The sequence below is a fragment of the Balaenoptera acutorostrata genome, chromosome 13, assembly GCF_949987535.1.
Source record: "Balaenoptera acutorostrata chromosome 13, mBalAcu1.1, whole genome shotgun sequence".
NCBI classification, from domain to species: domain Eukaryota; kingdom Metazoa; phylum Chordata; class Mammalia; order Artiodactyla; family Balaenopteridae; genus Balaenoptera; species Balaenoptera acutorostrata.
The window spans coordinates 50,456,635-50,480,431 of NC_080076.1; the positions used below are offsets into that span (position 1 = coordinate 50,456,635).

Genomic DNA, 23,797 nt, shown 5'->3' on the forward strand with positions numbered 1-23,797 from the left:
ACAATATAAATTAGTTTTTAAAAATAATAGCTTCCCCTCTCCAAAAAAAAAAAATAATAGCTTTCACACTAAATTTGGTACCATGTGGTTTACTATTTCTAAGAGAATAAGACTCAGCAGGACAAAGCAGAGACACTTTTTTTTTTAAAGTTAAGAATCTTTGAGAATACAAGCATCAAATAATATAATCATTAAGTTATGTTCATGAATGTTACTTCTGTTTTCTCAATGTGTTCCAACGCAAAGAATATGAATTATGAATGTGCTTTACAGATTACAACAGCCCTGAGAGATTTCTTCTACTGTTACTATCTTCACATTAAATTGCTGCCATATTGAAATATTCAGATTTTAAATTACTTTAAAGTAATCCAATCCAAACTATTTCTTCAAAGTAACACATAACTCTACCTTAAGGAAAGGAACTAGGTGAGGCTGAGGTGAAGACTTGAGTTCAACATACAGTTGTCTAGTAAATTCTTCTGCTTCAATTTTTGCATCCTGAGGAATGGAAGAAAGAAAAACACTTTTAGGTCTACAAATATTTTACAAGAGGAAAAGTCTGTGATTCATGATTGTAGACATAGCAAACTTGGAACAGTGATAAAGTCAAAGTCTATCATTAAATGGGAGTGGTTTTTTCACATCCCCTACAAAATGAATAAACATAGAGATGTTTTTTCATACAGAATACAATGAAGAGATTATTATTATTATTTTTTAAGATCCCAGTAAGCAAAGTGAGAGAAGAGCTGGCTGACTGGATAAGGTGATAGTACCACAGTCTGTCAAGAACAATTAAGAAGTAAAGACACAGGAGTCCTACACTTCTTAGGGTAGGAAATTGGAAGTTATTTGGTGTGGGGGCCTTAGATTTTTTTTGTTTTCCTTTCTCAATTTTTAAATTACTTTAACTGAGGTTAGACTGTATTTTATTACAAGGCCACAATAATAGATATGCTGTTGTTCCAAAGGACTTAGGAACCCTTCCATACTGGCTTGGACTCTAAACACTGCAGGGGTCTATGAGGTCTAAATTATTTTCACATTAATACTAATCGTTTTTTGGCCTTTTTCACTGTGCTGAGATTTGCACTGATGGTACAAAAGCAACTTCTGGCAAGAAAGGCAATGATAACAAATTTAAATAGTTGTCGTCATACTCTGCATTGCTATGCATGTGTGGTAAAAAAAACAGAGCCAGTTCCACTTTAAAATGTCCTTCATAAAACAGTAAAATTTAATTTTACTAAATCTTAACCCTTCAGTAGACATCTTTTTAAAATATTGTGTGCAACCTAATGGGAACCATACATACAGTAGACCAAAGTAAGATACTCAAGGAAAAGCACCTTGTGATTGAGTTGCTAGCTGGGCTAGCTGCTTTTCTTGCATTTACTGGAAAGAATATCAAACCAGCTGTGGTTATTCACATTGGGGTATTTTGAGAGACACTCTCTCAAAAAACAAACAAACGAACCAAGCCTGTCACTGTAACGAAAACAACTGATGGTTTTTGTTGCTAATGATAAAAATCAGAGCTCTCAAGCCAAAATTAGAATTTTGGAAAATTTGTAACCACAATCCTGAGCTTGATAGCTTCCCTGTACTGAAAAAATTTTCTGATGCGATTGTTAGATTACAAGTATGATTGTTTGATATCTTAAATAACAAATCTGTCAACATTTGGAAGATCTATACAGCTCAGTGAACCAATTATTTTCCAGATGACCAAATGTGAGCTGTTACATTTGGGTGAAAGATCCATTCAGGGTACAAGATAAACCAGTGGACTCTAAAGAATATCCATAACAATCGGGAGAAAAGCTCTTAAAATACTTTTCCAACCACCTCTTTTCATGAGGCCAAATAGTTTCCAAATACTTATAAGTTTTTATTTGACCAAGTAGTCAACCTTCTCTCCAAAGCGCTTTTTAGGCTAAGTGAAGCAAGACTAGCAAACATAAAGTAATACAGTCGGCCCTTTGTATCCCCACATTTTGCATGAGCAGATTCAACCAACTAAGGACTGGTGTAGTACTATATTTACAATTCGCAGTTGGTTGACTCCACAGATGTGGAACCCACAGATAGGGAGGGCCAACTATGGGACTTGACCATCCGTGGATTTTGGTATCCTCGGCAGGTCCTGGAACCAACCCCCATGGATACTGAGGGACGACTGTATAGACTAGATTTACTAGTCTAAGATTTATAATCATTACAAAGCTTTCAATAAGCAAAAGCAAAGGTTATCCAAAAATACATTTAAGATAAACCTCATTTAAAAATATTTATTTCTCATTTAAAACATGTTCTATGGCTGCTTATAGAGCTTTTACAGTCCCAACTTACCAAAAGTTGTTCCACCAACTTCTTCACATTCTGCCCCATCTCCGGGGACTGTGATCCGCTACACGCTAGTTTTATTAACATTGCGAGGAAGTTCTTACATTTCTTCACATTTTCTAGCATCGTCTAAATATAGAAGTATAAACAAACACTCACAAACGTTAGCTAGAAAATATACTTGAAGAAAATTTGTAAAGAGTTCTATTTATGTAAGGTACAAGGGAGAGCTTTACCGGAGAAAGGTTAGTCTGAGCAGTGGCTGAGTTCTCTGCTGTGAGACTGGGCTCACTTGAGGGGGTGGGTGGCGCTCCCAAACTTGAAGGCTTCAGGGTAGCCACAGTATTCAACGGCTTCGCAGGGGTCACTGTGACAACACTGGTTGGCACAGCCACAGACTGAAAGTAAAAGCGGTAGATATCGAGATATGTATTACTAGGATATGCATCATGGCGAGTGCCTCATTTCACACTTAAGACTACAAATGGATCTTGACATCCTTGGTTTTATATTATGCTCTACTAGGCTAAGGCAATGTAACACCATTTACCAGCTCTGGACTCTGGCAGCTCTGGGTTTCATTCTCACCTACCTACCTATTTATCATTGACACCCAAGTGTTGACCTCAGGCAAGTTACTTTATCCTGCTAACCCTCTGATTCCTGTTTGTAAAAAACAAGGACAGTGATGGTACCTACTATCCTGGGATTGTTTTTAAAAAACGGTGCCAAGCACGTAGTCCTCAAATATTATTAATACTTCTCCAAAAAAATTTGAAATAGTAAGTTTTTGTATGAAAATATAGAATTTCTTATTTTATAATATTCTGCTTTTTTTATTATTATTATCATTTTTTTGTAATTTTAAATTTATTTATTTATTTATTTATTTATTTTTAGCTGTGCCGGATCTTCATTTCTGTGCGAGGGCTTTCTCCAGCTGCGGCGAGCGGGGGCCACTCTTCATCGCGGTGCGCGGGCCTCTCATCGTCGCGGCCCCTCTCACTGCCGAGCACAGGCTCCAGATGCACAGGCTCAGCAGCTGTGGCTCACGGGCCCAACTGCTCCGCGGCATGCGGGATCCTCCCAGACCAGGGCTCGAACCCGTGTCCCCTGCATTAGCAGGCAGACTCTCAACCACTTCACCACCAGGGAAGCCCCTGCTTTTTATTAAGTATAAATCTGAGAGATCTACTGATCGTCTCATATTCAGATAAGCTGCTTTTATGTAGACTATTAGAAAAGCAGTAATAGATTTGTAATTTGTAATAACAAATATTACAAAATGTGATTATCTTATTTTCACACTGAAAAGAATTTCGGTTGTTTCTTCTAGCCTCTATTAAATGAGGTGTGATTATAGCACCACCTGCAGGATAAAAAGTTTAATATAAGAAATCACAAATTGGGTAATAATTTAGACAACCAGATTGAGATAAAGCAACAATCTTACTTTAAAGACAAACACTAAAAGTTACAGAACATGAGTAAAGTTTGAGGGTGGGGGAGAGAACAGTATTTACAATTCACACAGAAAACTGAACACTGCACCATCATTTTAATTTAAATACTTGTGTTCTACAGGCATAAAACACAAAAAGGTCAGGTTGCTATTACCCTCAAGAAAATTTCTTTCTGCAACAATCAATATAAGTGAATTCAAATATACATCAAAAATGTCCACTTTAGAAAGACTGAAGCATATATTAGACAAGAATGTTTTGGGGGTAAAAAAATGGGAAAGAAATTTAAAACACTGATTAATGATGAAGATGAAAACTTATGAAATGTTAAGCAAAAAAGGTAAAATTAAAAATCATACCTAAATTAGTAGTTTTATTAAATATTAACAGATCTCAAAGACAACAATGAAAATGAAGTCTCTTTCTTAGTCTATCCCTAGTCCTGCTCTTCAAGGACAAGTACTGTACAGTTCCCTCTGAATCCTTTTGGAGATCTTCTAATAAACATTTTTAGGTTTATGTACAGTAAACACATACTCTTTTTTCAGTGAGTATGTTTTATACTCTACCATTAATTCTCTGTACTACTATATTTAAGAAAGTAATGTCAAACTTTAGCTGTTGACTATGATTACCTCGCAGGACTGATCGGAGGGGTTCCTCAGGGGAGTACTGTCCCTCTTCCTTATGAAGCAAAATAAGGCCCAACGAAATGTGAGCTCAGGAAAAAAGTCCTATTTTTTGTGAGTAGAAGAAGGATTTGTGGCACTCCTACTTTCCTTGTCAATATTTTATTGTCTCCAGCACAAAATTTGTCCTTCATAACTCTTTCTAATATAGCTACTACCTGTACCTTACCAGATACCTGCAACTCTTAAGAGGCATGGAGAAATACACAATCCTGGTCTTACTCTATGTATATAATCACACTGCAGTAATGGATGGACTGTTTTAAACTCAATCATAAATCTCAATATTCTAGACCAGGCAACGCTATTTCCATGCTTTGCAAGACAGCACTGGCACTGATTAGGCATGTATAGGGGACAGGAGAGAAAAGACCTGGGGTATATGTGAAGTAAATTGTGAAAATCAGCTATATTAATACACAAGAGTCAGTGAAATTAATTGTATACAAATTTAACAGACTAAATTGCCTTTTAAGGAGAGTCATCCAAGTTCTAGCTCCTTATTTCCAAGAAATGTCTAAAACTGAGATGCTTTACCTCTCAAAGTGGACACAGAAATTATTCACTGGGCTTCCCTGGTGGCGCAGTGGTTGAGAATCTGCCTGCTAATGCAGGGGACACGGGTTCGAGCCCTGGTCTGGGAAGATCCCACATGCCGCGGAGCAACTAGGCCCGTGATCCACAACTACTGAGCCTGCGCGTCTGGAGCCTGTGCTCCGCAACAAGAGAGGCCGCGATAGTGAGAGGCCCGCGCACCGTGATGAAGAGTGGCCCCCACTTTTGCCACAACTAGAGAAAGCCCTCGCACAGAAACGAAGACCCAACACAGCCAAAAATAAATAAATTAATTAATTAATCAAAAAAAAAAAGAAATTATTCACTAACTTCACTGATAAATTTCTACTGCCTTAGCCTACCACTAAGGAGCAACTCAGCTTAAAATATGCATCAATCTAAATTAAGAAAAGTTATACACACCCTGCATGGAAATAGCTATTGTAGACATATATATGGAAAAATAACCCAAGGAAAAGAATTAAACAACACATATATACCATTTTAGTACAACTATATGTACTAAATCTTTAATAAATAGATACAATAAAAAAATTGATTTACTCAAAATACTGTGGAAGTTGAAACCCCTTTCATAAAATAACTGTATTGTAAATTCTTCAAACTTCATATTTTTCTGGTGCCTCAACATCCCCACAAACAGGCTGTGAACGCCTTGCCCAGGTGACCAGGTGCACCAGTGTGATAAGGCTGGTCCCTGCCACAAGTTCTCTTTCTGCTCTCCCAACTGTGACATAATGACATTCAAACACGCCAATGAAATCCCCTCACGTCTTTTGCTTGTGTACTCCATACCAACCCTCAACAAAGGCACTTGCCCCCATGTCCTCATTCTCTCTCAGATCCCCACTTGTTTGGTTGCGCCTGCCCCGGGTGCTCCTCCCATATGGCCCCCTGCATGTCGTGCAGGACCTCTTCTAGGACCTGTCAGTATAGGAAGTCTCTTTCACTTTCATACACCTTCCTGTGGTGTTATTTGGTGTCCACATTTGACTGATCAAAAAAAAAAATCCCATTTTAAGAAACATAATTATTTCTTACAACACATAGCGGCTATCAGTAGGCCTAAATTCATACCCTTTGGCCCAGTGATCTCCCTAGAATAACCTAAGGGCAGGGGGGCGGGGGGGGAGGTGGAACCTAGAGTTTGAGACAATCAGCACAGAGGTCATTAAGAATAGAGTTTCCAGAGTCAGATAGAGACCTTGGTTCAAATGCCCCCTTTGCTACATATTAGCAGAAATCATGCAAATTTCTTAACTTCTCTAAACCGATTTTCACATACATAAAATAGAGATAATACTTCCTTACAGAATAGTCACAGGATGAAATGAAATGAGATGAGGGATGTAAAGCACTTAAAAAGTGTCCAACACATTAAGTGCTCAATAAATGGTAGTCATTATTAGCAAAGAAAACAACAAAAACAAAACAACAACAACAAAAACTATGTTTAAAATCAGGTTCACTGATCACCATCTCTGTTAGAGGAAGTAATATGGTTAAGTAATTCTGAAACACCAAACACCATGTTTGATCCACAGCATGGGATTTCACATAACATGCTTCAAGAAGATGTATCTTCTATACAGCAAAGGAAGTACAACAGTGGTCCCATGACTATGGGATCCACTGATTATATCATATATGGCATGATCCAGAAGCTGCCTGCCTAGTAAAGTATTAGAACAGCGTGCAGAAAACACAGGTGAAGTGCAAACTCAGAGACAATACTCTATGAAGATGGAACTCCATCCTCCATCTTCTAAGACTTAGTGCATACTCACTGAATCAAAAAATTCTATATGGTACTATGTCCCCAACAGGACAAATATATGAAGAACCAAGGAATCAAAGAGTAGAAGGATGAACGGATCCACTTATCATTACTCCCAAAGACCCACTGGGGGATCCTGTGCTTCCCATTCCTGCCCACAGTGGGCACACTTTCACCAAAGAACACAGCAAGAGTCCCTATAAACTAGACACCATGGCTGCCTCTTGGACACTTCAGGGTCCCTGTGTCCAGGGACCAACAGGATAGAGAAGAGTCATTATCATGACAGGGGTAACTAACCTGACAACTGGAATAGGTAGGGTAGCTTTTACACAATGAAGGCCAAGAGGAGTTTATGCAGTGAATCCAGGCGATCCACTTAAGTGCCTCTTGGTATTTCCTTGCCCAATGGTGATGATAAATGGACAAGTGACACAACTCTCGCCTCAAAAGACTGGCAATTTGGACCTTGGATCCGTCAGGGATAGAAGTCTGATCACACTACCAGTTAAGACCCAGAAGAGTTGGTAGTTGAGTGTGGGAGGAATCTAGAATGGATGGTGGAGGAGGAAATGATGGTATCAGCTGCAGCAGTGGGGACTGTAGTTCATCCTACTAACCTCCTCTTCTTTGCTTCTCCAAGGAAGAAACCTATTGAAATCCAAGGAGAGCTGGTTTCCAACACATATGAGGAAGTAGATGCCAGCAATTCAAGGAGTAGACTGTGATACACCATCACAAAGAGAGATTTGTGCTCTCCTAGCTGTTGGGAATGCTATTTAGACAGACGACAATTGTCAGCTCCTTCAGAGTCTGCTTCAGCTACAGAGAATTACCTGCCCATGAGCACAACTCTCCCTGGAGAGTCCACATCCAATGACTGATCACAGAGGGGAAATTATGGCTCACCCAACCGTGTTGGCACACAGTGGGACAATTCTGACGGGCCACAGTTGCTCCAAAGCTCTCCATCAGGTTGGCTGAGGCTTTATTGGACCTGCATCTAGTTCAAACTCTTACTCTCCTTCCCTTCCACAGGTATCAATCCCTAAGAAATATCTCATACACCAAAATTCTGTCCCAGCACCTGCTTCTAGACACTGTGACACATGAACATTAGATGCATTTGTATTAATTTAATACATTCGAATAAATCTGATAGTCCAAGAATATACACCATGTTCATCCTGTGTTTCCCATACTTCCAACAATTCCCAGTTTAATAAGTGTCCTCATATATCACTGAATCGCTCTCTTCAGGAAATAGCTAACAATAAATAATAACGAAAGATGAGAAAATGACCAGTGCGCACACGGCCACAAGTCACAACTTACTTGCACTGGGGAAGGCTTCGGAACAGTGGTTACCACAGTAGTTCCTACTTGTGCCAGTTGTTTAACAGGCGCCACTGCCACCTTCTTGATTAACTGAGAACTAGAATTCTTGGGGGGGAGGGGGAGATAGTACAGAGTCATCAGCATTAGTAATTTACAATTAATCGGTACTATGGCAAACATCAAAACACTTTACCACAGCAAACTTCTTTGTTATAACTGGTTTTATAACCTCATGAATTTTATGCATATTTTCTACTATTAACCTAACTGGTCAATTGGCCAGTTGACACTCATTTCTTATTCCTGAAGAGGCAACTGATTAAACAGATAAATATCACAGTATTTCTGCATTAAAATATTGCATTTTACTCTTTGGCTCACACAGAAAACATATAGATACTTTTTTTTTTTTTTTTTGGTCATTTCTATTGCTGGTATCCTTTTAGTCTTTTTTAAAAAATAACTTTAATTAAACTTCATTTTTTGTGATATAATTGACATATAACATTGCGTAAATTTAAGGTGTACAATGTGATTTGATATAATTATATATTGCAGTGTGATTCCCACCATAACATTAGCTAACATCTATGTCATATCACATAATTATCATTTTTCTTTATTGAAGTATAGTTGATGTACAGTATTATATAAGTTTCAGGTTTACAACATGTCAATTCACAATTCTTAAAGGTTATACTCCATTTATAGTTATTATAAAAGATTGTCTATATTCCCTGTGTTGTACAATATATCCTTGTAGCTGATTTATTTTATATATAGTAGTTTGTATCTCTTAATCTTCTACCTCTATCTTGACCCTCCCCCTTAGACTCTTATTTAATACACGATTTTAAACAAAAGTCTGCTAGCCTATCTCCTCAACACATAGCAAACAAGAAAGGGAAGGAGCAGCTATCATTGACAGATACTGAAATAGAGAAAATGACTGGCTGAGAACCTAGAATCAAATTATGAGAGAGTGGGTTGGGGGAAACTGGCAAAGAATGATATTACCACAGAATACAAGGAAACTTTTTATTAGGATGAGCCTGCTTCATCAAGAAAATACTATACTACATTCCACATTTTCTGTTTAACCAAAGAAAGATGCCCATAAAAATATATTTTTTTAACTCTGGCACACACAGGATAAACTTTAGTTACCTAGAAAGATGATCACGTATGTAAAATAAATCATCTTCTAACAACGCCAAGTTAATGAAATATTACAGCAGATTTCTAATTTTTTTAAAGGTAATTCCTATATGATATGGATAAAAAATACTATAAATTGTAGTGTTAATGTTTTACCACAAATTAAAATTGAAGCAGAATGGCTATTTTTTTCCCGTTTAGAGATGCACATAGCCCTTTGAACATCCCCTTGAGGACAACAAAATCTTTGAGTACGAAGATTAACTTATTAATTTTGCCAAACAACAAAACCAAACACCTAGATTAAATTAACGTATTCAAAGAAAGTAGCTTAATTCAAAAAGTCGAGCAGAATCATCTCTTCTACTATTTTTACTGGCAAATACATACACATTTATATGAAGATAACTGCTGGAAAACTAAGGAGGATGAAAAAAACTTTAATGTATATTACCTGCATTGTACAGATTTTGACTGTTTGAGTATTCGTTGGTACAGCTGGCCTTGAAGTTATGTTACTTGTGGTCTCAGTTCTTGTTACAGCTTGCTGAGGAGATACCAACATCAACTGACCACTGTTACTTTTGATCAAAACTGTTCCTATAGTTAAAAGAAAACAAAATGTGAGCTAATAAATGAAGTATAATCATCACATATTGTTCTCCCACTTCTTTCAGTGCTGTAAAATGTTCTGAATAAGTGATTAGTTAGTACATACTGAATTCCACGTCTACTAATTAAGATATATAATATGGAAAAAATGTTGTCATTCAAAGCTATTTAAAATATTAAAAGTCTAAACGTATTAACAAGATACTCCTGAAGAAGGCAAAACACTTTTCCTCATGACATCAAACTATTTATAATGCTACAGTAAGACGGTTTGGTAACAGCACAAGACTACACAAACTGACCAATGGAATAGAATAGAAAACCCCCAAATAGACCCCAAATAGCCTGCAGATACATCATATCAAATTTTTCTAAAAGCACTGCAGATCAGTGAGAAAAAGAGCTACTATTCAATAAATAGGGCTTGTTCAATTAACTAATGGAAAAGATGAAAAGTTTCACACCATACACAAAAACCCAAGGGCATTAAGGATACAATGATGAAAAGGAAAAACTTTTAAACTTTTAGACAATGTAGAAAACTGTCATTCTGAACTTGGGATAGGGAAAAATTTCTTAAATAAGTGAAGTTTGATACATACAACTATATTTTAAAAACTTTTGTTCAGCAAAATATATCATCAGGTAAAAAGACAAACCACAAAACTGGAGAAAATTTGGGGACTTCCCTGGTGGTGCAGTGGTTAAAAATCCACCTGCCAAGGCAGGGGACACAGGTTCGATCCCCAGTCCGGGAAGACCCCACATGCCGTGGAGCAACTAAGCCCGTGCGCCACAACTACGGAGCCCACGTGCCTAGAGCCCATGCTCTGCAACAAGAGAAGCCACCACAATGAGAAGCCCATGCACCGCAACGAAGAGTAGCCCCTGCTCGCAGCGACTAGAGAAAGCCCCTGCTCAGCAACAAACACCCAACGCAGGCAAAAATAAATAAATTTTAAAAAATAAATAAAACTAAAAAAAAAAAAATTGGAGAAAATTTTAGTTCACGTATATTCAAAGAACAAATATCCAAAATGCAAAAAAGAAACACAGATACCAATGACAGGGAAAGGTAAATTAAGGCCACAGTGAGATATCACTTTATATCTACCTAGACAGAAAAAAATTAAGAAGTCCAAGGACAATATTAAGTGTTAGAGAGATGTGCAGTAACAAAAACTCTCAACATCTTTAGGCTGGTAGTGTAATTTGGTACAACTGTTTTGTTCAACTCTACATCGTTGTGCCAAACTGGTTCCCATTTGCATACCCTCTAACCCAGTATTTCTAACGTAAAGAGATAGTTGTCCATGTAAGTAGGAGGTACAAACAAGAATATTCATAGCTGGAGTTCCATTTCTGGAATGGCAGCATGAAGAGCTCAATAAAGCCACTCCCCAGCAAAACAAGCGTAACTGGTGAAAATTATTTTTAAAAACAACCATTTAAAGTCTTTGGAAATGCCCTAAGGCATACAGAAAATGACTAGACAATTATTAAAGAGAATCTACTAAAACTCAGAACAGCAAGAATCTGTGGCATCTGAACCATGACCCACTCCCTCTCCCTTCTCAGTTCAGGCATTGTGGACAACACAAGGCCTCCCTCTTTCCCAAACTCCCAGTTGAGGGCTATGGTATCTTCCTGGAAGAAGCAGGCCACCAGCATTTCCCATCTCTGCCACCCCAACTTGCATACAGAAGAGAACAAATTTGAAATAAGTGCATCCAAGAGTTTCCAGGCTTCTTGTTTCACCCATCCCTACTCAGAAAGGGAAGGCTCTACCCCAGGGATGGCTCAGAGAATACTTGGGGCCCAATCACCCTCACCCCAGTTCTTTCATGGGCTTGAGGTTCCACACTGGAAGAGAAGCAGAGAAGACCAGAGGCTACCACCCATGCCCAGTACCCCACTTCTAAAACATGGATATCACTCAGAAAGAAACATGCCACAGCCCTGGGTACTTGCTCCAAACATCTCCCAAGAGAAACTGACTTTATTTCCAACAGAGTGTGGGAAAGGTCAAGGCTAAGGTCACTCTCAAGTACAACAGAACAATTAAAAGGTTTCTGGTATCTTTATGACAGATACAAGCTAAGTCACAGGCATATCTCCAGTTTACCAGAGAGAACAAGATAAAGAAACAACTAAGAAGGGCCCTTCTGGGGTCAGAACCTCAAGCAATGACCTCAAAAACTACCCTTTGTAAAGGAGTCCACATTTAATTGAATCAGACTATGGAGGAAGTTAGGCCCTAGGGCACTGTTGAAAACAAGAGGGTAACTGGCTGGCAGTGAGTGGAGCATAACAGCTAGGCGTGACACCAGCTGAAGCAGAAAGCTTAACAGAGAGATCAGAGAAAGAAACAGTCAAAAAGATCCCTGCTAAAACCACTGTCATCCCAGGGTGGCTGTGCTTATGCCCAAAGCTGTACCCTGTGAGGAAAACAGACTTCACTAAAATAACACAGCCATTTAAACAAACAAACAAACAAACAACAAGAACCCACTCAGGGGAGTAAAGACCAGTATCTAGACTTGCTATAATATATTAGTTTTGCTTAACAAAGTACAAGACATACAAAGAAAAAGAAAAGTGTGACACAAAAAGGCAGGCAACAGAAACCACCTATAAGGGACTAGATGTTAGATTTAACAAAGACATCAAAGTAACTGTTATAAATATGTCAAGAAACTAAAGGAAATCATGCTTAAAGAAGGAAGATATGATGATGATTATCTCAACCAATAGAGAATACCATTAGAGAAATAGATATTATAAAAAAAGGAATTCTGTAGTTAAAAAGTACAATAACTGAAATAAAAATTTCACTAGAGAGGCTTAACAGCAGACTTGAATGATCAGAAGATAAGTCAGTGAACTTGAAAATAGTTCAATAGAGATTATGCAATCCAAAGAACTGAGAGAAAAAAGAATGAAGAAAAATGAACAGAGCTTCATAGAAACGCAGGACAATGACAGGCACACCAACATAGGCATAATGTGAGTACCAGAAAGAGAGGGGGGAGGGAGGGGAAGGAGGGAGGTGAGGAGGGAGTGGGGGGAGAGAAAGAGAGAGAGAGAGAGATAGGAACAGAAAAAATATTCAAAGAAATAATGGCTGACAATTTCCCAAATTTGATGAAAAATAATCTAAACATCCAAGTAGCTCAACAAACTCTAAGTAAGATAAATGCAAAGAGATCCACACCAAGACACAACATAATAAAAATGTACAAAGAGAAAATCTTGAGAACACCAGGAGAAAAATGTACAAGAGTACTGCATTAATAGGATTAACAGCTAACTTCTCATTAGAAACAATGGCGGCCAGACAGCAGGGGTATGACATATTCCACTTGCTGGGGAAAAAACAAAAAACAAAAAAAACCAACTATCAACCAACAATCAGATATTCCCTGAAAATATCTGTCAAAAAAGGAGACAAAATAAAGACATCCTAGACTGGGATTGACATATACACACTACTATATATAAAATAGATAACTAATAAGAACCTACTGTATAGCACAGGGAACTCTACTCGATACTCTGTAATGGCCTATATGGGAAAAGAATCTAAAAAAAGAGTGGATATATGTATATGTAAAACAGATTCACTTTGCTGTACACCTGAAACTAACACAACATTGTAAATCAAATATACCCCAATAAAAACTTAAAAAAAAAAAAAAAAAAGACATCCTCAGATAAAAAAGACATCCTCCTTAGAGGACTGAGTGCTAGCAGACAAACCAGACAGGAAATACTAAATGAAGTTCTTCAGGCTGAAAACAAGAGACTCCAGAAAGTAACTCAAATTCACATGAAAAGGGCATTGGTAAAGTTAATTATATAATTTATATGCATATTACTGCTTTATCTTAATGGGTTTAAAAAACAACTATATAGAACAATATATATAATTGTATTCTTGAACCTATAACATATTAGAAGTGTAACATATTTGTGAACAATAACACAAAGAAAGTGGTCAGGAGCAAAGTTGTACTGCACTAAGGAAATGACTTCAGATGGTAACTGGAATCTATAGGAACAAATGAAGAAAACTAGGAATGGTAAATAAGAAGGTAATAAAACAAATGCTACAAATATATCCTTGTGCTCCTTCTGTCAGCATTTTTAAAAGACATATAATTACATAAGGTAATAATTATAAAAAGGTATTGTTGGGTTTGTAACATATCTAGATGCAATATGTAGAGCAATAATAGCACAAAAATAGGGCTTCCCTGGTGGCGCAGTGGTTGAGAATCTGCCTGCTGGTGCAGGGGACACGGGTTCGAGCCCTGGTCTGGGAAGATCCCACATGCCGCGGAGCAGCTGGGCCCGTGAGCCACAACTACTGAGCCTGCGCGTCTGGAGCCTGTGCCCCGCAACGGGAGGGGCCGCGATAGTGAAAGGCCCGCGCACCGCGATGAAGAGCGGTCCCCGCACCGCGATGAAGAGTGGCCCCCACTTGCCGTAACCAGAGAAAGCCCTTGCACGAACCGAAGACCCAACACAGCCAAAAATAAATAAATAAATAAATAAAGTAGCTATAAAAAAAAAAAAAAAAAAAGCACAAAAATAAAAAAGAGGGAAATGAGCTAAATAGGAAAAATGTTTCTACATCTCACTGAAACAAGTTAATATAAATGTGAAGTAAATTCTAAGATGTATATTGTAAGCCCAAGAGCAATCACTAAAAATACATATATATTCTTAAAAAATATTATAAAGGAATTAAAATGTTACACTAGAAAATATTCACTTAATGCAAAGGAAAGAGGGAACAGAGGAAGAACAAAAAAGAGAAAATACATAGAAACAAAAGTAAATGGCAGGGGCTTCCCTGGTGGCGCAGTGGTTGAGAATCTGCCTGCTAATGCAGGGGACACGGGTTCAAGCCCTGGTCTGGGAAGATCCCACATGCTGCGGAGCAACTAGGCCCGTGAGCCACAACTACTGAGCCTGCGCGTCTGGAGCCTGTGCTCCGCAACAAGAGAGGCCACGATAGTGAGAGGCCCACGCACTGCGATGAAGAGTGGCCCCCGCTTGCCACAACTAGAGGAAGCCCTCGCACAGAAACGAAGACCCAACACAGCCAAAAATAAATAACTAAATAACTAAAAAAAACCAAAAAAAGTAAATGGCAGGCCTAAACCCAACTATATCAGTAACATTAAATGTGAATGGATTAAATAATCCAATCAAAAGGCAAAAAGTGTCAGACCCAATTATAAAATAGGATTCAACTATATGCTGCCTACAGAAGACACACTTTAGACTCAAAGACACTAAAAAGGTCAAAGTAAAAGGACAGAAAAGACGTATCATCCAACAGCAACCATAAGAAAACTGGAGTGGCCATACTAATATCAGACAATAGAGTAAAACAAAATGTGTTACTGGAGATAAAGAGGGGTACTTTATAATCGATAAAACAGCCAATGGATCAGGAAGGTTTAACAATCACAAACATATATGCACCAAACAACCAAGCCCAAAATATATGAAGAAAAGTTGACATAAATGAAGGAACAAAATAGAGAATTCAACAATAATACTTGGGAGACCTCAACACTCTACTTTCAATGAAAGATAGATGTCTAGGTAGAAGATCAACTAGGAAATCAAATACTTGAACAACACTATAAACCAACCATACCTAAAACACATCAATAGTATACTCCACCCAACAACAGCATTCTTCTTAAGTGTACGTGGAACAGTCTCAGGATAGACTACATGTTAGGATATAAAACAAGTTTAAATAAATTTAAAAGGACTGAAATCATACAATGTGTGGTCTCCAACTACAATGGAATGAAATTAGAAATCTGTAACGAAAAGAAATTAGGGGACCTCATAAATATGTAGAAATTAATTACTCCTAAGTAGCCAGTTGGTCAATTAAGAAATCACAAGGGAAACTGGACTACACTTTGAGATGAATGAAAATGAAGACACAACATACCCAAATTTATGTGATGCAGCTGAAGTAGTGTCTAAGGGAAATTTATACAGCTGACCCTGAACAACGTGGGGGTTGGAGGTACTGACGCCCCACACCCCTGTTCCATTGAAAATCTGCATGTATCTTTACAGTTGGCCCTCCATATCTGAAGTTCCGCATCCACAGATTCAACTGATTGCAGCTCATGTAGTACCATAGTATGGACTTATCGAAAAAAATCTGAGTATAAGTGGACCTGTGCAGTGCAAACCTGTGTTGTTCACAGGTCGACTGTTGTTGTAAATCCCTCTATTTTAAAAGTAGGATTAGGGCTTCCCTGGTGGCACAGTGGTTAAGAATCTGCCTGCCAATGCAGGGAACATGGGTTCAAGCCCTGGTCCGGGAAGATCCCACATGCCGCAGAGCAAATAAGCCCGTGCGCCACAACTCCTGAGCCTGCGCTCTAGAGCCTGCGAGCCACAACTACAGAAGCCCACGCGCCTAGAGCTCATGCTCCACAACAAAAGAAGCCACCACAATGAGAAGCCCACGCACCACAACGAAGAGTAGTCCCTGCTCGCCGCAACTAGAGAAAGCCCGCGCGCAGCAATGAAGACCCAACACAGCCAAAAATAAATAAATAAATAAATAAATAAATAAATAAATTTATATTAAAAAAAAAAAGATCTGAGGAGATGTGGGAAGCCCTGAAAGATTTCAAGTAGGAGAGACATTATTATATTTGCATTTCAAAAAAATAAACTAAAATAAATAAAAGAAGGATTATTTGAATTAATAACTTAACCTTCTATCTTAAGACATTGGGGAAAAAGCAAAATAAAAACTATAGCAACCAGACGAAAGAAAATTAATAAAGATTAGAGCAGAGGTCAATAGAATAGAGAATAGAACAACTGAGAAAAATCAAAAGTTGGTTCTCTGAACAGACCAAAAAAATTGACAAATCTTTACCTAGATTAACTAAGAGAAAAGGAGAGAAGGCTCAATCTGCTAAAATCAGGAATGAAAGAGAGGATATGACCACTAATGTTACAGAAAGAAGGATTATAATAGAATACTATGGCCTATTATAAACCAATAAATTGGATAAATAATATGAAATGGGGCTTCCCTGGTGGCGCAGTGGTTGAGAATCTGCCTGCCAGTGCAGGGGACACAGGTTCGAGCCCTGGTCTGGGAAGATCCCACATGCCACGGAGCAATTGGGCCCGTGAGCCACAACTACTGAGCCTGCGCGTCTGGAGGCTGTGCTCCACAACAAGAGAGGCCGCGATAGTGAGAGGCCCACGCACCGCGATGAAGAGTGGCCCCCACTTTTGCCACAACTAGAGAAAGCCCTCGCAAAGAAACAAAGACCCAACACAGCTAAAAATAAAATAAATAAATAAATTTATTTAAAAAATAAAAAAATAAAAAATAATATGAAATGGACAAATTCCTAGAAACACATAAACTACTAAAACTAACTTAAGAAAATGGGCAACCTGGGCTTCCCTGGTGGCGCAGTGGTTGAGAATCTGCCTGCCAGTGCAGGGGACATGGGTTCGAGCTCTGGTCTGGGAAGATCCCACATGCCGCGGAGCGACTAGGCCCATGAGCCACAATTGCTGAGCCTGCGCATCTGGAGCCTGTGCTCCGCAACAAGAGAGGCCGCGATAGTGAGAGGCCCGCGCACCGCGATGAAGAGTGGCCCCCGCTTGCCGCAACTAGAGAAAGCCCTCACACAGAAACGAAGACCCAACACAGCCATAAATAAAATAAATAAATAAATAAATAAAAATTAAAAAAAAAAGAAAATGGGCAACCTGAATAGATCTCTAACAAACACAGATTGAATTAATAATCAAAAATAGCATCCACAAGATAAGCTCAGTTCCAGATGGCTTCACTGATGAATTCTACCAAACATCTAAGGAAAAATAAATCCTTCACAGATTCTTCTAAACAACAGAAGAGGAAACATGTGTCAATTCATTCTGTAAGGTCGGTATTACCCTGATATTAAAACCAAACAGAGACATCACAAGAAAACTAGAGATCAAAATGTCTTATGTATACCAATGCAAAAATTCTCAACAAAGTACTACCAACTGAATCCAGCAACATTTAAAAAGTGTTATACCCCATAACCAAGTGATATTTATCTCAGTATGCAAGGTTGGTTTAAGACCCACAGCGAACACCATACTTAGTGGTGAAAGACTAAATGCTTTTCCCCTAAGATCAGGAACATTTGAGATGAAGAATGAGACAAAGATGCCTACAATCACTACCACTTTTATTTAACATTATACTGATAGTTCTAACCAGGGCAATGAAGCAAGAAAATAAAATAAAAGGCATCCAGAAGAGAAAGTAAAACTATCTATTCACATATATTATGATCTTCTATATAAAAATCCAAACAAATCCATGAAAAAAAGCCATTAAAATTAATAAACGAGTTCAGCTAGGAAGAAGGATACAAGATCAATTAAAAAAAAAACAACTGTATTTCTATACATTTCCAATGACTAACTATAAATGGAATTAAGGAAAAAAATTCCATTTACAATAGCATCAAAAATAATATACTTTAGGAATAAATTTAACAAAATAAGTGCAAAAGCAATACTCTGGAAACTACAAACTTGCTGAAAGAAATTAAACATCTAAATAAATGGAAAGACATCCCATGTTTGTGGACTGAGAGACTTATACTTACTTTGCAGGACTGTTAAAGGGATCAAATGAGACAATATGAGCAAATTTATGAATTTTAAAGTTATTGGTGGTAGTTGTTATTAATGCCTTAAGGTCCACAACCTTTGAGTCTTTCTAACTCAAATATGAGTTAAAGTGACTTCACAGCCTTTGAAATCCAAACAGTGGATGGCGCATATGGTGAGCACTGAAGACAACTGCCTCTCATTTCATGACGTCCAGGAGCACTGTTACAACTGTGGAGCAGATGATCATGTAATATTCCTTTGATAAAGCTAGGGTGGAAACAAGAACCACGAAGATTATCCAGGAACTAATTCAGGAATTTGAGAAATGCAAAACCTATACCACGTCTCAGCATGAAGGAGTTGATGAAAAAGGACCCAAACCATTTCACAAGCAACTTTCACAAACTTCTGTACAGTAAGACTGAGAAGCAGAATTTATGAAGCACAGTCTATGACATAAAAGAAGCAATCAAGTCCTTACTCATCACTCTGAAATACATGATAGAAGAGACACAGAATACCAAAACCGGAAAGAGCCACAGTCTGGTCTAAATCCCACAAATTCATAAAAAAGAAGACTGAAGAGATTACCAAAAATATTCAACAGAATAATCTTCAGGGCTTTGCTACAGTTTCTTTCATTTCCTCACAATGCCCCCCTTTTTGTTTCCAGCTCCTGCTCCCTAGAAAAACCTGTGGTGCATATGCATATTTTTTAAAAACTAGTTCTGTTCACAGAGGAAATTCTGAAGTAAAGAGAAATCAAATACTTAAAGTATTCATTACCTTGCGAAAATGAGAGCTGACTCCTATGTAATTTAAGCATCCTTGAGTAATCCTCTGCTAATCCTCAGTATATAAAAGAAGTAGAACAATACCTTTTTAAAACGTTATTTTAATCAGTGTTTCTATGTCATTCCTCAAGTATCGGTTATCTTATTGTGCATCTGTGAGAGCACAAATATGAGTATGTTCTTCTGCCACCCCTCAGCAGAAATTCCAAAAGCTGCTCTTCAAGGTACCTTCTCACCTCCTCTCTAAATAACAACTCCTAAAGGCAACTTATCTCCTCTCTTTTGTGGGAGTTTATCCATGGTCGACAGCATAACAAGTTTTAGTGTAGTGCATACTTAGGCTGTGGTCCTGGTTTGCTGCTGTTTTGCTCTAGCAAGTTTCAGTTTTGGTTTCTCTGTGTAATAAAAAGATCAGGCTCTAAAATTCTATAAATCGCCTTTTAACATTGCTACGCAAGGAGGCATATTGTACACACACCAAGTGGTAAGCACAGTGTTTCGGAAAGAGTAGAGTTAAACAGACCTGAATTCAAATTCCCTCTGACATCTATGACTTGTCTGGCATTGGGCAAATTCTTTACCCTCAGAGACCTTTTTCCTTATTTGCTATCTATCTATTATGACCAGCAAACAAAAGAATATAAATAATGTATAAAAATAATAATGGAGGGGCTTCCCTGGTGGCGCAGTGGTTGGGAATCTGCCTGCTAATGCGGGGGACACGGGTTCGAGCCCTGGTCTGGGAGGATCCCACATGCCGCGGAGCAGCTGGGCCCGTGAGCCACAACTGCTGAGCCTGCGCGTCTGGAGCCTGTGCCCCGCGACGGGAGGGGCCGCGATAGTGAGAGGCCCGCGCACCGCGATGAAGAGCGGTCCCTGCACCGCGATGAGGAGTGGCCCCCACTTGCCGTAGCTGGAGAAAGCCCTCGCACGAACCGAAGACCCAACAGAGCCAAAAATAAAGAAATAAATAAAGTAGCTATAAAATTAAAAAAAAAATAATAATAATAATAATGGATAAAAAGTGCCCAGCAATATAATGTTGTGTGTCAACTGTAGGTCAATTTTTTAAAAAAGTGCTTAGCACAGTACGCCCTCAATAAGTGATCCGTTCCCACTTACCAGCAAGTTTCCACTCCTGAAAGTTCTTCTCTCTTAATACTTTTCTGATTGTTTCTAGACAAACTTCACTGACCAGATAGGAATTTTGTTTTTAACAAATTAGGAGTAATTTCATTCAAACACATTCATAGCTACTTTATAAGAGTGCATGTAGAATGACAATTTAGAACCAGCATAAAATGTATCCAGTGGTGCACACAGCCTTAAGTGTATGTAAGTCGTGTACCATACAAAACTAAAACACAGCTACAACAGAACATTAGCTACAAAAGAGGCGCTCTCATTTTGCTAGGGGAAACTGACATCACGTGAACCAAATGCTTCCACTTCTTTACCACCTTTGGGGGTCAGAGTTCCCATTGCTGCTCAGCAAAATACATAGAAAACAATCAAATTATGAATAGAGTTTTTTCCCAAAGAAGATAACATGTGCCTTTTTTCCCCACTGAAATTCCAAGTGACTTTCATTTGAGGAAAGAAAACAAGGTAGAACACTAAAACACCATTCTGCATATTTACAATATGCAAATGATCACAAAGCAAAACCTTTGTCTCAGTCATAAAAAACAGCCCCACAGAGTAAACTCTAGTATATAAAGTGGTCACAGGCTCATTAACGGTAGCATTCACACAGTGCTTCACAAATAACCACCTCATGGCTCTGACCTGTCAACTCCGGCATTTGCTCCCTGTGAGAGGGATCCTTCTAACTCAAAGTTACTTACAATCATCACACATCTGAAAATTGTGCGGGAAGCAATATTATTCATTTCTAAGCAGTAAACTTACTTAGGCTTGTTTAAATTTAAAATTCACTTTCGGTCTTAACACACAAGAGGCTTTTAAAAACACTTTCTTTTTTTTAACATAGTAATCTAAGCGTGTGGATATAAAAATTGATCCTTTCTCCATATGAAAACAAACTTTAGCGATACTCTTTATCTTCCCGCACCTAAGAGCCAGTGCCTCAAAGGCCCTCCTGAATATGCTGCTCCAGCCTTTCCTGTGTCACTTAAGGGAAAAGATGCTCTCTTTAAATAGAAAAAGAAAAACTATGCAGTAAGGACTCAAAGAGGCTATCTTGATTGCAACGCCAAATCACTGCCCCGCAAAGTCAAGATTATGAAAGGTTCTCCTGGCTGAGTTGTTTAGAACTCCCAGCGAGAAGGCGCAATCCCGGGCTGCGACGTTTCCCGTGTCACCGCTGGCTGGCCCGAGGGATAAGCCGGAAAAGGTGAGCGACATACCTGGAGGAAGCTGCAAATTAGCAGGCAACTGGATTGTTGTGGTGTTGGGGGCTTTCACAGCGACAATCTGAGGAGCTGGCAGACGAGGGCCGCTGCTGAGTTTAGGAAGAGCACTGACAGGAGCCACTTTTGTCACCAGGGTCCCCACGGGGGACCGCAGCGGCTGGGACGCCGTGGACTCCACGCAGACACTGACAGGAGCCTTAGTCACGGCGCCCAAGGCCACCGGAGTGCTCTCCACCCGGACGGGCAGAGCCGCGGCGGGGGCCATGGTCACGGTCCCGGAGGCGCCCACACCGGCGGGGGGAGCGGCGCCGGCCGGTTCTGTGAGGCCCGCGGGCATCCCCAGGTGGATCAGCGGCAGCTGAGGCGCCGCCGTTCCGGGAGCACAGGCGAGGGGACGCTTGACAAGCGGCAGCCGACTCCAGTGCAGTTCCGGCTCCACAGCATCGCTAGGGAGAGGCGCCGGGGCCGCCACACGAGTCAGTGACCGGCGCCAGCTGGACAGAGGGACCCCGGCGTCCCGGACCTTCCTCCAGTCCGCGCGGCCCCGCCGGCAGCCACACCTGCTCGGCCGCTCGCCGCTTCCTCAGCGGCGCTCACACGTGCGCCGGATCAACCCGGCCCCTCAGCCTCGGGACCAGATACAGCGGAGCCCGGCTGCGCGGCTCCCGGAAGGGCGTCACTTCGGCTCCCACCTTCCACCAAAACTCTGCGCGGCGGATTCCCCCGCCAGAAATTTCAAAACTACAAACCCAGAGCGGCCCAAAGCCCCCTACGCGCGCTCCGCACAGCCCCTCCGCGCAGCCACGCCAGCCATGTTTATATAGCCACGCGGAGACCTCGCGCACGCGCACCAGCCGCCGCCGCTGCACCGGGCTTCCCCCAGACTCCGGCCGCGTGATTGGCCACAGACTGGAATCGCGCTCGTGACGTCAGTAGGGACGGCTCCAGAGGGCCTTAGAATCCGCCTCTGAATCCTGAAGAAGGAGGGGCGAGTTGCCAAAAATCTACCACGTGGGGAGGCCAGACAGTACTTGGAAAACTGCGGCATCCGCGTTCTGCTCTCTCCTTGGTATCCCCAGTTGCGTGTTTCTTGAAGAGCCCGGACTATACTTTCCACAGGCTTCTACTTTTTAAGGAAACAGTGTGGAGGACCGATTTCAGAGAACGGTAACAAAGTAAGAACTCAATCACGCTTCCTCACTGTTTTTCTGCGGGCTTGGCTGTATAGCGTCGTTAGAATGAGCATTGCATTTGACACTGTGAAAAAAAAACTTCCATTTCTTTCTTTTAAATGTTTAAGCATGGCGTATAATTTTACAGTCCGTAAAATGTGCCTATTTTCGAATAATTAATTTAGGGTTGAGCTGCCCCAGGGGAAAATCTCTTCCTTCCTCGGCGTTGCTGTAGATGTCTCTGTCACCTTTGAGCTTATTTAAGTTGTTTACGTGTCTGTCTGCTTGAAAACTGGGACAGTGTCTTTTGATTCCTACATCCTCAGATTCCAGCGCTTAGATTTTAAGTGCAATGCTAGATATTCTTTGAATAAGTGAAAAGAGTGTGGCAAATGAATCAATAATACAAGTCAAATATGGGAAAACATGCCCCTTAGAGATCTAATCAGAGAGGATGCCTTGATTTCAGGCTGTTGTCCTAATATTATATATTTGTAGGAACCGACACTATACTGAATGAGATAGATTATGCAGGTAGGCAGGCAACGTGACGTTTACAGTTTCTAGGTCTCTCCCTGCCTGTCTGTTCCAGCGGACAGGATCTCCTCACAGTCCTCACATGTCACTGCGTTTGCCATCTCCCACATCTCAGCCAGTCCAAATCAAGAACCCATCTCATGACCCAAATCAATCGCAACATTCCCCATTTTATGAAGACTTACTTGATCACTTACCTGACAGAAAACCCCTCCAAGTGAAGTTGAAGAGAGGAAAACTAAATTTATTGAGCACCTTTTGCG

General features: G+C 39.9%; 1 protein-coding gene across 2 annotated transcripts in view; it reads right to left on the reverse strand.

Moving 5' to 3' along the window:
* Positions 1 to 22,658, reverse strand: part of TAF4B (TATA-box binding protein associated factor 4b) — a 117,272-nt gene extending 94,614 nt beyond the window's left edge. The window contains exons 1-6 of one of the 2 annotated variants that reach the window (XM_007197576.2): positions 21,820 to 22,658; positions 9,805 to 9,950; positions 8,190 to 8,297; positions 2,586 to 2,747; positions 2,356 to 2,478; positions 412 to 501 (exon numbers count right to left, since the gene is read on the reverse strand). In XM_007197576.2, the coding sequence (XP_007197638.2) occupies positions 412 to 501; positions 2,356 to 2,478; positions 2,586 to 2,747; positions 8,190 to 8,297; positions 9,805 to 9,950; positions 21,820 to 22,162 (972 nt within the window). In that variant the 5' untranslated portion in view covers positions 22,163 to 22,658. The remainder of the gene's footprint in view (positions 1 to 411; positions 502 to 2,355; positions 2,479 to 2,585; positions 2,748 to 8,189; positions 8,298 to 9,804; positions 9,951 to 21,819) is intronic. The other variant, XM_007197577.2, reaches the window with a different exon arrangement.
* Positions 22,659 to 23,797: the final 1,139 nt, after the last annotated feature.